At 46.5% G+C, this 12,981-nt stretch overlaps 1 protein-coding gene across 1 annotated transcript in view; it reads right to left on the bottom strand.

Moving 5' to 3' along the window:
* Nucleotides 1–1,919: 1,919 nt before the first annotated feature.
* LOC116957655 (uncharacterized) overlaps nt 1,920–12,981 on the bottom strand; it is a 32,933-nt gene continuing 21,871 nt past the window's right edge. The window contains exons 11-13 of the mRNA XM_032979999.2: nt 11,805–11,831; nt 9,852–9,936; nt 1,920–4,614 (exon numbers count right to left, since the gene is read on the bottom strand). Of these exons, the coding sequence (XP_032835890.2) occupies nt 4,548–4,614; nt 9,852–9,936; nt 11,805–11,831 (179 nt within the window). The 3' untranslated portion in view covers nt 1,920–4,547. The remainder of the gene's footprint in view (nt 4,615–9,851; nt 9,937–11,804; nt 11,832–12,981) is intronic.

Here is a 12,981-nt window from a genome sequence, read left to right as displayed (position 1 = left end):
CGGTTATTGAGCGCGGCCCCCGAGTAAACTGGCGGCTAAATAATGAACATAGATTTGCGTGGATTACTTTCAGTCTTTGTTTGTTTTCACTCCGTGGTGTGCCTCCACCTGACAGACCTTCACCAAGGCGGTAAACCAGCAGCGGGTTTGTTTCCTCTTAAGGTCATAACTCACTCACCCCTAGCATGCACTCTGAAAGTGATGATGAAGGCTCCTGTGGACACTCACTCTGAATCTCAAAAGTACAGGGTGTTTTAAAAAAGATGGACCCGATTTGAAATCGCTATATCTCTGCAACCACGAACCGCCCATGAATGAAACTCTTACCACTTGAAAGGGCGGGCCACAGAGTTTCAAAGGATTACCGCGAGATGCCTCTCCCAGCGCACAAACAGCCCCTAGCCTCAGTCATTCGCCAGACGGTGACCCCCGCAACACAAGGGGCGTTTTGCGTTCTGCAGTTCAGCAAGACTGAATCCGTAATTGCGGTGCAGCCTGCGTTTCAACGGCGCTTTGGCATTGATCCGCCAATGTCAAAGAGCATTCGTCGTTGGTACCCACAATTTGAGGAAACGGGCTGCTGTTTATGTAAGGGGAAGAGCACAGGGCGACTACGAAGCAGACACTTTTGGAGGCGTTTGGGACGAATTCAACTCTCGTCTCGATATTGTCCGTACAGCAGGTGGAGGGCACATAGAGCATTCACAAAATGGGTCGTAAAACTTGATAACTCATTAAACCGTTTGTAACTTTTTATGCAATTGTAACATGTTGCTATCGTGAAATATACCGCTTTGAAATTGGGTCAATCTCTTTCAAACACCCTGTATCTAGGCTGGCCTCGGGCAAATACACCTCACACCCTTACCGCTCATCAGAATCAGCCATAGTGAGTCCACCGCTGGATGAAGATCTTCCCCGAGCTGTCACCATCTCTCACGTCGCTGCGACTGGCCCTTTGTCACCCTTATCACTTCCACACCCGCCACCCCCAAAGATAAAGACCCCCCCCCCCCCGGATAGCTTTAACGAACTGTCGGGGCAAGTGCTGTTAGCGAGCACCTATGAAGGCCGGCACGGCAACATGAGGGGTGGGTTGGCCAGCACCACAACAGGCCGCCTTTGTCTCCCTTGTGGCGACATGTACACATCCCACCATGTACTCATATGCGGTTGAGTTGACCTGGGGGAGGCGCCGGACTGGTTCAGATAATCGTCACTGGTGTTGGCCACGAGCAGGAAGGAAACTTCGGTTCGCTACGTTTCGTAGCACAGTGCGGTAATTGCTACAGGCTCAGACCGTCTCTTTATCTCTTGTATTGCGCCCCTCGTTTTCGGTAGCCTAAACGTAACGATGTGAGGATAACACTGTAATTTAGATGGATCTATGAATTGATTTATCGTCACGTGCCTTCTCATTAGCGCCGCTTTGTAACAGGAAACACAAAGGAGGCTGAGGTTTTTGACCCTTTGCCCTTCTGACGACAGAGATGGCAGATTGAGAGAGGGAGGCGGATTTCATCAGAGACCAAATATTTAAATGTGGTGCTCTGAAAAAAAATTGGAAGGTTTGAAGTCTCCTTTGGCAAAAAAGAGACCCGTCACATGTTAGATGACATTCACCTGGTGAAACGGGTGATCTTTATCACCAGGTGACAGCCTACTGAGTCCGTGCATCTCTTTAGCAAGGCATTCAATAATTACAGCACGACTCGAGGAACTGGGCAATCTGAAACGCCACCACGCGGTAAGGCATGCATCGACTTTGTATGTTTGGGCCATCAATGTTGAATTTCCGCCGATGGCCCATGGCTGCCAGTGGAAAGGAGCGTGGAAAACAAGTGAAACTTAAACGAGTCAAGTCACGGATCACAGAGTGAATGGTGCATGGTGAGAAAGGGAATACAGACACACTCCACTTCTCATGGCAACTATAATTTCAGTATCGACATCACAATTACCATTCACCACCGTACATTGAAATTTAGAATTAGAATGTATGCACGTATCAATGATTATCCTATTAAAAACAGTATCCCAACAGAAAACAAAAATCAATGCTCTACAGTATATGCGGTGTAAAAATTGGCATTGGCATTTGGCAGCCATGTGTTTATTTCAAGGCATCAGCAACGACAATACAAATCGGGGGTGATTTAAAATTATATTGGCTGAATGGAGCTGCGATAGAAAACTCTAATCACAGTCGGCTGTTTTTGTCCTGATGCATATTTCGATTTTATTTGTTTTTCTTTTGTCGTTTTGGCGACCCATGTCACTCGCGAAAATGAGACCAACCGAGTCTCTAAGTCTGAGAGCTGGTTCGACAAATTTTACTTGAACAGTCAGAAATCTCAGCCAGAGGTCAGCTTCGCCCAACGTCCTTCCGTGAGAAATAAGTACCATTTTTGTGGGAAATCAATACTAGTTGTCCTATGGATGGACTGGTCCCCACCATCGCAATGTGGAATTTCCACCACGAGCTCCGGGGGCGGGGGGAGGGGGGCTTCAAGAGATGAGCACTGCCACATTGCACAGGAGGGGGGGTGGGGAGACGCTGCCTTCGTTGAGCTAATATACAGCACTCCATTTGCAAGTGGTTCATCTAACAAAGAGGCGTTTGTTTACCTCCCCACTCGTGCATACACTTGAATTCCCCCGATGCGCAAGCACGTGCCACGTGTTCCTGCTGTCGCTTGTGCTGCTTGATGACGATCGCAGTGGCGTCCAGCCTGCTCAGAGGTTACGGGGTGATGAGTTTATATTGTCAGCACACCATCCGTCTTTACGACTCAAGTAATGGTTCGGCGTTATTGTTTGTGCACAGCGTAACGGTGCACACCATTGGAAGCTGCAAGAATGGGGATTGATGATGTGGCGTGCTGTTCAAACACCCGACAGTGAACGCACACGTGCCTGCCGCTTGCTCACTGATAGGCACGGGGAGCCTGCATGAACCAATTGTATCTACTCAATTACAAGTGGGCTCGCGTGTAGGAAATTTGACTTCGATTGTCTTGTGGACGTGCCAAGATCGCTGGGGTCTAAGGATAGATGCAACCACACTTACATTGCGTGTTCAGCCAACAGCGCCTCATGGTGTTGGCAGGGATAAGGTGCGTGAGTGATGGGGCTGCCGGGAGACGGAGCAATGAACTCCTGCGTGTGTGTGGGTACTCGGTGGATTGTAACATCACGGTTATCGTGGGTGATGGTGATGGCTTGGAGAGGTCTTCATCCAGCAGTGAATTGATCACGGCTGGGGATGACGAAGGTAGGTTATGTAGAGCATGGTGTAATGAAGCTCACGCTGCTCAAATTAAGGTCAATAAAGTTACTCACAAGAGTTGGCCGAAGTAAACCAAGTTCTTTTTAACATTTCTATACATGAGAATAGGTTTTTCCCCTTTTATTGGGAAACAAAACAGGTGTTAAGTTGTTAAAACACCAAATTGAAACCTTTTAGAAGGAATCATATCTGCATTAACCACAATACGTGTGGTCAAAATGCAAACAAAAAAACATACTCTGATAATATGATGCATTGTCCTTGAAACTGATTGGTCCACACCAGAGACAGCTTTCTTTTGAGCCTCGTCTCAAACGGTGTTCTCATATTTTGGTACTGGCAAAGGAGGTCCCATGATGTAGATTCTGACCCCGAGCTCTCATTACTCTGATAGTGCATTGTCTTTGTGCTGTACGTCTTAAGGTGTCCTCTGTTCTAACACCGTTTGAGACGAGGCTCAAAAGAAAGTTGTCTCTGGTGTGGACCAATCAGTTTCAAGGACAATGCATATATTATCAGAGTATGTTTTTTGTTTGCATTTTGACCACAAGTATTGTGGTTAATGCAGACATGATTCCTTCTAAAAGGTTTCAGTTTGGTGTTTTAACAACTTAACACCTGTTCTGTTGCCAGAAAAAATGGGAAAACCCTATTCTCATATTTTGGGACTGGCAAAGGAGGTCCCATGATGTAGTTTTGTATACATATTCAGTACGTAGAATCCGTTGTTAATGATATGTGTTTATCATAAGGCTGAATTATTTCAAGGATATAAGTAATCTGCAATTATTGGAATAGTCTGTTCTGGTAAAACAAAATAAAACATAGAATGGGCCGTGAATAATGAAGTAGTTTTGGCCTTGGTTTTGTACGTACGGCGCTATGATTTTTTCTCATAAAAGCGTGATCACAGTTGCACAACAGTTATTGCTATTAGACAACTTTTGTGTTTAGGAAATGGCAAACCCGTGAGTGTGAAACCTTAGTGACAACTTGTCTAATTGGGCTTCATAAACTGTGTCACTCGATCGAGCGCGTCACAACGATAACATCAAGGCTGCGAAGACATAAGGTCCCTTAACCACATCTCATACATTAAATTAACGGCAACGAAAAATACGACCACGTCGCCTATTAATTCAGTAGAGACACTCAACCATTTCCTGCTGCATCAAAGAGGGCAGCAGATACTCCAAAACGCACGAATGAGGAGATTTTGAGCTGTGTTTCTGACAATTGGAGGAGACTTCTGGCAAGTTTAGATGGTTTCCTTGGTCGTGGCCGGTGTGTACATGGCTGCGTTTTCCGTGGCTGCCTTCTGTTTCCTGCCAAACACACCGGAGACACTCAACCCTCCGTATACAGGAATACAAAGTCACACAATATATATTTACAGTCAAGAACATCATCGTCATCGTCGTCGCCGCTATTTTACATTCCGTACATCGTAGCTGGCCGGCTGGCACTGGGGACAGAGTAAAATGTGAATATGCAGCCCCGTACGAACCTTGCTCACTCCACTGCTAGAGGAAGGGCCTCTACTAGAGGAAACTCCTCTTCCATGCTGGATAGATGTCTCGGAAGAGGTGGGAATACTTACACTTCACCCCCATTACACATAACTTGCCGATTGACGAACAGCAGTTTTCCCATTTCTACTTTTGAGGCGGGAGGGAGTACAGAAACTTGCCCCATTGTTTTAAATGCTGCGTTGGGAGATTTAACATCGGTGACCTCCGGATTGTAAGTCCAGTGTGCTAACCATTAAGCTATGGCAGTATTTCCTGAGGTTATTGTGCTGGACTCAAAATACAAAAAAAAACGTGTGAGTTTCAATCCCAGTTGGGGGTTTGACTCAACCTATTATATATCCGTGGTCAATTCAACGACTTCCATGTTGTGTAACATCAAAGACGAGTTGCATTGTGGGCAGACTGACGCCCACCATCGGGATGTGGAATTCCCAGCACTGGCTCAGGTTTGCCGATGGGGGGTGAGCACCACCTCACCGACTTGATTGCGGACAGAGCCAATGATGTACACGAATCGAATGAGAAAAAAACCGTGCTTGTACAAAAAGGATTTACGCACTGGCTCCTTTTACTTTGAACCCGAGTTAAGCACGAAGCACTGGGTGCTGCTTTATTGCAGGCAACATTTTCCCCTCAATTGAAAGACAATACCTGGGGTCGCCAAAGGCCTCTCGCAACAAAGGCTGAGCACGTTTTCCCATGGACGGACATGACCTCCGGAACAAGGCCCTCATTGTCGCCGTGCCATGTGACACCGCCGCAACGTCCTAGCAGGTGCTACGTGCCGGATACATTTCAAGGAAATCTTTCGCCGTCAGCCTGAAGCGGCTGAATTTTCTTCCCCCCCCCACAGTAGCCATCTCGTCCAATGCGGTCGAGTGGATTATTGTCAAGCGCCGCAGATAAAAAAAAAAAGCTCCGCTGCCCTCAACTTACGCCCAATCGTTGTGTCGTTTGTTAAAAGATAAAGGTGCAGCTCTGCAATTGCTTGCTCAAGCCACTGCTGACGGAAGGTTGCTCCACTAGAGTGAGCTCGAGAGCTCTCCCTCTACAAGATATTCGGCCTGTTCTTGCACGCTGGCCAGACATCTTGAAAGAGTTTGGAGTACCCACACTTTCCCCCACCATCCGACCTGCCAATAGGACTGACTGTGAATGACGTGTACCCACAGCCAAATAGTCAGGCTCCGAAATCGTGTGGTTTTGTCCATGCGCACATGTTCAGAATGAATACGTAGACACCTCAGGAGCAGGGGTCGGCAACCTGCGGCTCCAGAGCCGCATGGTGGCTCTCTAAGGACTGCTTCGTGGCAGTTGTTTATTCAGGACCACCGTTTTGTATTCGCATGCATTGCGGATCTTGAAATAGGTTTTTTGTTTGTTACCGAATTCGGAAAAAAAACATTATAATCCTGGAGCAAGTGAGGGCTTTACCATTCTGGCGAATTGCCCGATGATGCTGGATGTAATTACCAGCGAAACGTCGTACTCAAACTGTAAATGTTGTGGATTCACTCTTCAACACACCGGTGGGCTAAAGTAGTGAACTATTTTGTCTTTTGTCAACGTGACACTTTTTTTGCTGATTGGCCGTGTCGGGTGGTGGAGGGTTACGACGCTTTTATAAATAACGCGATCTAACCCAAAAACCTTTATTATGAATAATCCCGTTATGTTGGTTGCTGACCCCTGTTCGGCCTACTCTTCCACACCGGCCTGAAGGCTTGGTAAGAGTTGGAGGTACCGCACCAACAATTTATCCCATCGCGCACGACCTGCCGATTGTGACCAACTGTGGTGTGACCATTTATACCGTTGAGTGGACAGAGGCAGAGGGGGAACAACTTTGTCCGGCATTTCAACTGCTGCCAGGAGGTCGAACCGGCGACCTCTGGATCGCAAGTCCCCGTGGCTCCGACCATCGCACTATGGCAGCATTTCCGTTTACAATGTTTTTAGCGAGCAATTTATTTATTTCGCAAATGCTTTTACACGTGACTGTCGAACAGTTAAGAGCGGCAAATATGCAAAAAAAATATGATTGTCGGTGTACATTATTTGGCGACGAGGGCTGATAACACTGTGTAACAATTTTTTTTGTTCCTGGGTAGTAAGTGTTATTTCCTAATTTCTTACGGCTCAAAAGTACAGAAAATGGCTATTATTCCCCAAAAACGTTGCTTTTGTGACCAAGACAGTGATATTTTGAAATTTACCTATTTTCCAGAATATTCTAGATAGCTTCAGTGCTGAGTAAACTTGGAGTAACTTCTAGAGCATTCTAGAACTTTCCAGTAAGATAAATAGTAGTATACAGTGAGGGAAAAAAGTATTTGATCCCCTGCTGATTTTGTACGTTTGCCCACTGACAAAGAAATGATCAGTCTATAATTTTAATGGTAGGTTTATTTGAACAGTGAGAGCCAGAATAACAACAAGAAAATCCAGAAAAACGCATGTCAAAAATGTTATAAATTGATTTGCATGTTAATGAGGGAAATAAGTATTTGACCTTCTCTCAATCAGAAAGATTTCTGGCTCCCAGGTGTCTTTTATGCAGGTAACGAGCTGAGATTAGGAGCACACTCTTAAAGGGAGTACTCCTAATCTCAGCTTGTTACCTGTATAAAAGACACCTGTCCACAGAAGCAATCAATCAATCAATCAGATTCCAAACTCTCCACCTTGGCCAAGATCAAAGAGCTCTCCAAGGATGTCAGGCACAAGATTGTAGACCTACACAAGGCTGGAATGGGCTACAAGACCATTGCCAAGCATTGGAAGGATTTGATAAACCATTTCAGGTCTTAATTGATTGTTCACGCTTACGGTGGCTTTCAGACAGCATACATTAATTTTTCGTCTTCCCCCTCCTCTTTTCAGAACATAGATGGACTCGTCCTTCTTAATAAACTGCCAAATCGCTGCGCGTGGCGCTAACGTTTTTTTATAAATAAATACACCTTTAATAAATAAATAAATGCGGACCACCACTTCTTTCAAATGTTTCTTGCCGTTGGTTTTTCCACACCTGATGATGACCGTTTGTGTTATGGTCGAAACGTCGTGAGAATTTTTGTTGTTTAATATATCTTTTATTATTTTATTGTTTCCCTTCAACGTGACTTTACCGAAAGAGCTAAGAATAAGGGGACAACAGTTGGTGCGATTATTTGCAAATGGCAGAAACACAAAAGAACTGTCAATCTTCCTCGGCCTGGGGCTCCATGCAAGATCTCACCTCGTGGAGTTGCAGTGATCATAAGAACGGTGAGGAATCAGCCCAGAACCACACGGGAGGATATTGTCAATGATCTCAAGGCAGCTGGGACCATAGTCACCAAGGAAACAATTGGTAACACACTACGCCGTGAAGGACTGAAATCCTGCAGCACCCACAAGGTCCCCCTGCTCAAGAAAGCACATATACATGCCCGTCTGAAGTTTGCCAATGAGTATATGAATGATTCAGAGGACAACTGTGTGAAAGTGTTGTGGTCAGATGAGACCAAATGGAGATCTTTGGCATCAACTCAACTCGCCGTGTTTGGAGGAGGAGGAATGCTGCCTATGACCGCAAGAACACCATCCCCACCGTCAAACATGGAGATGGAAACATTATGCTTTGGGGGTGTTTTTCTGCTAAGGGGACAGGACAACTTCACCGCATCAAAGGGACGATGGATGGGGCCATGTACCGTCAAATCTTGGGTGAGAACCTCCTTCCCTCAGCCAGGGCATTGAAAATGGGTCGTGGATGGGTATTCCAGCATGACAATGACCCAAAACACACGGCCAAGGCAACAATGGAGTGGCTCAAGAAGAAGCACATTAAGGTCCTGGAGTGGCCTAGCTAGTCTCCAGACCTTAATCCCATGTAAAAATCTGTGGAGGGAGCTGAAGGTTCGAGTTGCCAAACGTCAGCCTCGAAACCTTAATGACTTGGAGAAGATCTGCAAAGAGGAGTGGGACAAAATCCCTCCTGAGATGTGTGCAAATCTGGTGGCCAACTACAAGAAACGTCTGACCTCTGTGATTGCCAACAAGGGTTTTGCCACCAAGTACTAAGTCATGTTTTGCAGAGAGGTCAAATACTTATTTCCCTCATTAGAATGGAAAATCAATTTATAACATTTTTGACATGCGTTTTTCTGGATTTTGTTGTTGTTATTCTGTCTCTCACTGTTCAAATAAACCTACCATTCAAATTGTAGACAGATCATTTCTTTGTCAGTGGGCAAACGTACAAAATCATCAGGGGATCAAATACTTTTTTCCCTCACTGTAAATACAGGGGCCTTAAGCCCACCAGTTCAGTTTAGTTGCAGCTGCCTAAGTGGATCCATATCTGCATTTTTCTGAGATGGCATCAAGAGGCTGCAAGCATCCGGCAGACGCGTTTTGCTATGTCTGCGGCCAATTTATCAAGACAAGAGCGACAAAGTACTCTGTGGAAGCATCTGCTACGATGTGTGAGGCCTACAAGGCATATTTCGGCATGCCTGTCGGGGATCAAGACAAACTCTGGGCACCTCATTTCACCTGCGAGCAATGCAAAAAAACTCTGGAATGTAAGATGTACAATTGTTGCTCGGAATTTTATATAAAAAAATCTGTTAACAAAAATTTAAATTGTTAAACTTTTTCATTTTAATCCCGTTGCTAATACCCCCCCCCCTCCCCCTTAGGTCCACGAAATTAGTATAATTTTCAGACACTAGTTTTATCGGGAAAGTGAACAGGAATGTGGCATTTCCACCGCTAACGGAGATGAGCACTGCCCGTTGACTCCGAGCACGTCATCATGTGTGATTGTGCACACTACTCACTTCAAACTGAGTGAACTTTTCACAATTAGCGACCCCCTTTCCTGTAGACTCAAAGCGTCATGGTCATGATGGCGCTCCTGCTCTTGGCAGTCGTAGGCGCCGTGGCGCAGAGCGCTGCTGCCCTGCAGCTGGCTGCTCGTCGTCACCTGAATGCCGCCCCGGGTACCCGCGTTGCGGCGCGCGTTCTGTGACGAGCCACACCTCTTTTGCTGCCGGTAGAAGTAGATGAAGAATGTCAGCACAGTCACGGCCAGAAGCAGACCCAGAATGATCGCCGTTGTGTTTCCTGAGCGAGGGAAGGTGGGAGGGGGGGGGAAGAGATCGAGACGGTGCATCTTGCGTGCGTTTTTGTGCTGGCGTGCGAACAACGATATTCTTTCAGCCCTTCAAGAACCAAATGGCAAAGCATTTGGGGATAAAGAGTAAATATTGTCTCTGCCAAAACATGAAATACGAAATAATTAGTTTTTTTGCAATGTGTCAGTCTTCCACTATATGAAGGCCTCCCCATGCTGCGTGGGTCTAAAGGGAGTTGTTTGACCATACTTCACCACTCTGGTAAGTGCGGGTTGGTGAAAGAGGGAGGGGGTTCCCAGAACGGGTTCTTAAATCACTCGCCGCTGGTATCAGCCATGCCTGAGATTCGAACTCAGGTGGCTGGGCTCATAGTGCAGTGAACTCACCACTGTGTGACTGCTGCACTTCCAGACACTAATACTGGTAGGAACCTCCTGGTTACACCACCAGCCCACAGGGGATTATTGTGTCCGTCGTGCATCCAAAAATGGGAGGGGTGGGGCTGGGTGGAGAGGGGAGGGTGGGGAGGGGCTGGGTGGGGAGGGTGGGGCTGGGTGGAGAGGAGAGGGTGGAGAGGGGCTGGGTGGGGAGGGGCTGAGTGGGGAGGGTGGGGCTGAGTGGGGGGTGGGAGGGGTGGGGCTGGGTGGGGAGGGGCTAGTCACCCCGTGGTGCCCTTATAAAACTCAACGTTTAACCTACTCACGCCGGCTTGTGCCCGCCCTCACAGTCGGACATATTTGCGGAATACACCACGTGCCGCTGTTGACCCTGGCCATTGACCGAGCAACCCAACGTTCCTACCAGCTCCCTCCGCAGGAATGTGTTTTTGACAAATCATTTTCCAATCCAATTATTTGAAGAAAAAGTAAACCAGTATTCACAATGAAGCACATTTACGTATATTTATACAGATGTATATAAACACATTGGAGTGCGATTACTCTATGAGATGATTGCTATAGCAGCCCCAACGCCGTGAGTAGTCTGGCGATAAGGAGAGTTGGTGGGGCGTGTCTCAGTGAATGTGTGATCACAGGAGGCACTGAAAACATCGCCCTTGACTACACAGCCTGAGTGTTGGAAAGCGACCATGCTATTGTACCCCGACACCAACACTTGAACCGACACCTCCCTGTATTACGCTGCAGGGGTTTTGTATTAAATTGGTAACAAGTAAAACGTGTCTAAATTGTATTCTATTCGAGGCACTAATTACATGGGACAAATCACAGTGTGACATTGTTATTCTATGGTTCTTTCGGTAAAGCCACGTAGATAAAAAAAGTGATATTTTTAATCACTTTATTTGTATTATTATTTTTTTATATCAACGTGACTTTACCGAAAGAACCATAGCATATTAATTCCTGCAGTCACGAAAGTTTTAAGTCAAAATTTGACATATTGCTGTTAAGGCAATCTTTTAACTGAAGAAATTATATTTACAGTCGTAGCTTAAAGTATCAGGCAATGGCCCCGTCACAGCTTTGAATGGAGACTACTGTCCAAACTGTTAGCCTAATGTATATACTGTATATATAGCTTTTGAAGGAAGGCATTGTTCATGGTGATGAGAGGGGTTAGTTAGGCACTTTCCAGCCTCTGCTTTGTACACGACTATGAAAGCGAACAACCCTACCATTGGGTAGTACCAACATTTATTTGGTTGTCATTGTTTAAGTTCTCACTCGGAGCTCATAAACAAAAAATGAAGTAGCTTAGAAGAGTGACTGTAATCTACCTTTAACGCTTCCAACAAATACGGGGGGTGTAGGTGTCAACTCTAAGAGTGCTCGCGCTTTGGATGATTTCCACCAAGCTGCCAAGGTAATGCGAGCGGATGTCCACGTCACTCACCCGCACATTCGCACGCTGGCTCTGAAGCTGCGGGGATGACAGGAAAACAGAGCACATCACCGTCGACCTTTCACGGCGGCTGATACACAGCAATGACGGCAATAACGAAGTATAGTCTCCCGCGCGAGCACAATTAAAAGTTATAAAAAAAATATATATATATAAAGAGGCAGTCGGATGGCTCAGGGTTCAGAGCATCAGGATTTGGCACTGCTGAGATGCTGGGTTGATTCAAGGCAGCCGCCCATGATTAAAGCTGGATACCAGCCCAGTCGCGAATGATTGGGGAAAAAAAAAGACAAAAGCTCCCCCGTGTAGCCTTAACAGGCTGTTGGGGCAAGTGCTGTTAGCGAGCACCTATGAAGACCGGCACAGTACACGAGGGGGTGGGTGGCCAGCACCACGCCCGACCAACTTTGTCTCCCCAGTGGTAACGCTTAGTCTACCTAGGGTAGGCCCAAGACCGGTTCAGTTAATCGTCACTGGTGTTGGCCGTGAGCGGGAATCGAACCCGGGTCGCCAGCTTCGTAGCACAGCGTAGCGCTAACCGCTACACTACCGCTCCCAACTAATGACTGCTGACACACAAAACACAAGTATAGTTATATTTTTACTTCATTTTTGCCTATTCCTTTTGTTTTTTTCAATGGTGTAGGCGAGATGTGAACTCAATGCATGCAAGATACACAACAACAAAAATCTCCTTGCACACACTGGCGAAGCCAGTGGGGGGGGGGGGAGGGGGGAGGTGGCACGTGCCCCCCCAATGATCCGATCGAAATCCCCAATGATCCGATCGATATCCCTAATTTCGATCGGATCATTGGGCTTCATTAGTAATAAATCGGCATTTTGCGACCCCCACTGCCACTGTGGAGCATATTATTATTACGTGCCAGGGACTCTATGAGATGATAGGACCATAGGCTGAGTCCATAAGTAACGGCAAAGCAGTTATAAGTGACTCAGAATTGTGCGCAGTTGCGTATACAGTCCACGACTTCTCTGAAGGTATTCACCTTCAGCGAGCGCGATGCCGATCACACAACGCGGTTCGAATTCGACCCTCGATCGATGGCTGCGCCATCGCCGCACACGTGTCGAATAAAAAGGGGCAAGTCCTTACTTACTAACAACTCCTCAATCATTTTTCATTGCTGGAGGAGTGGCCCCCCCT

This window comes from Petromyzon marinus, chromosome 1 (assembly GCF_048934315.1).
Source record: "Petromyzon marinus isolate PM22_M1 ecotype Great Lakes invasive population chromosome 1, UKy_Petmar_22M1.pri1.0, whole genome shotgun sequence".
Classification (NCBI taxonomy): Eukaryota; Metazoa; Chordata; class Hyperoartia; order Petromyzontiformes; family Petromyzontidae; genus Petromyzon; species Petromyzon marinus.
The sequence above is the reverse complement of the archived record's forward strand: the minus strand, read 5'-3'. Positions and strand labels throughout refer to the sequence as shown.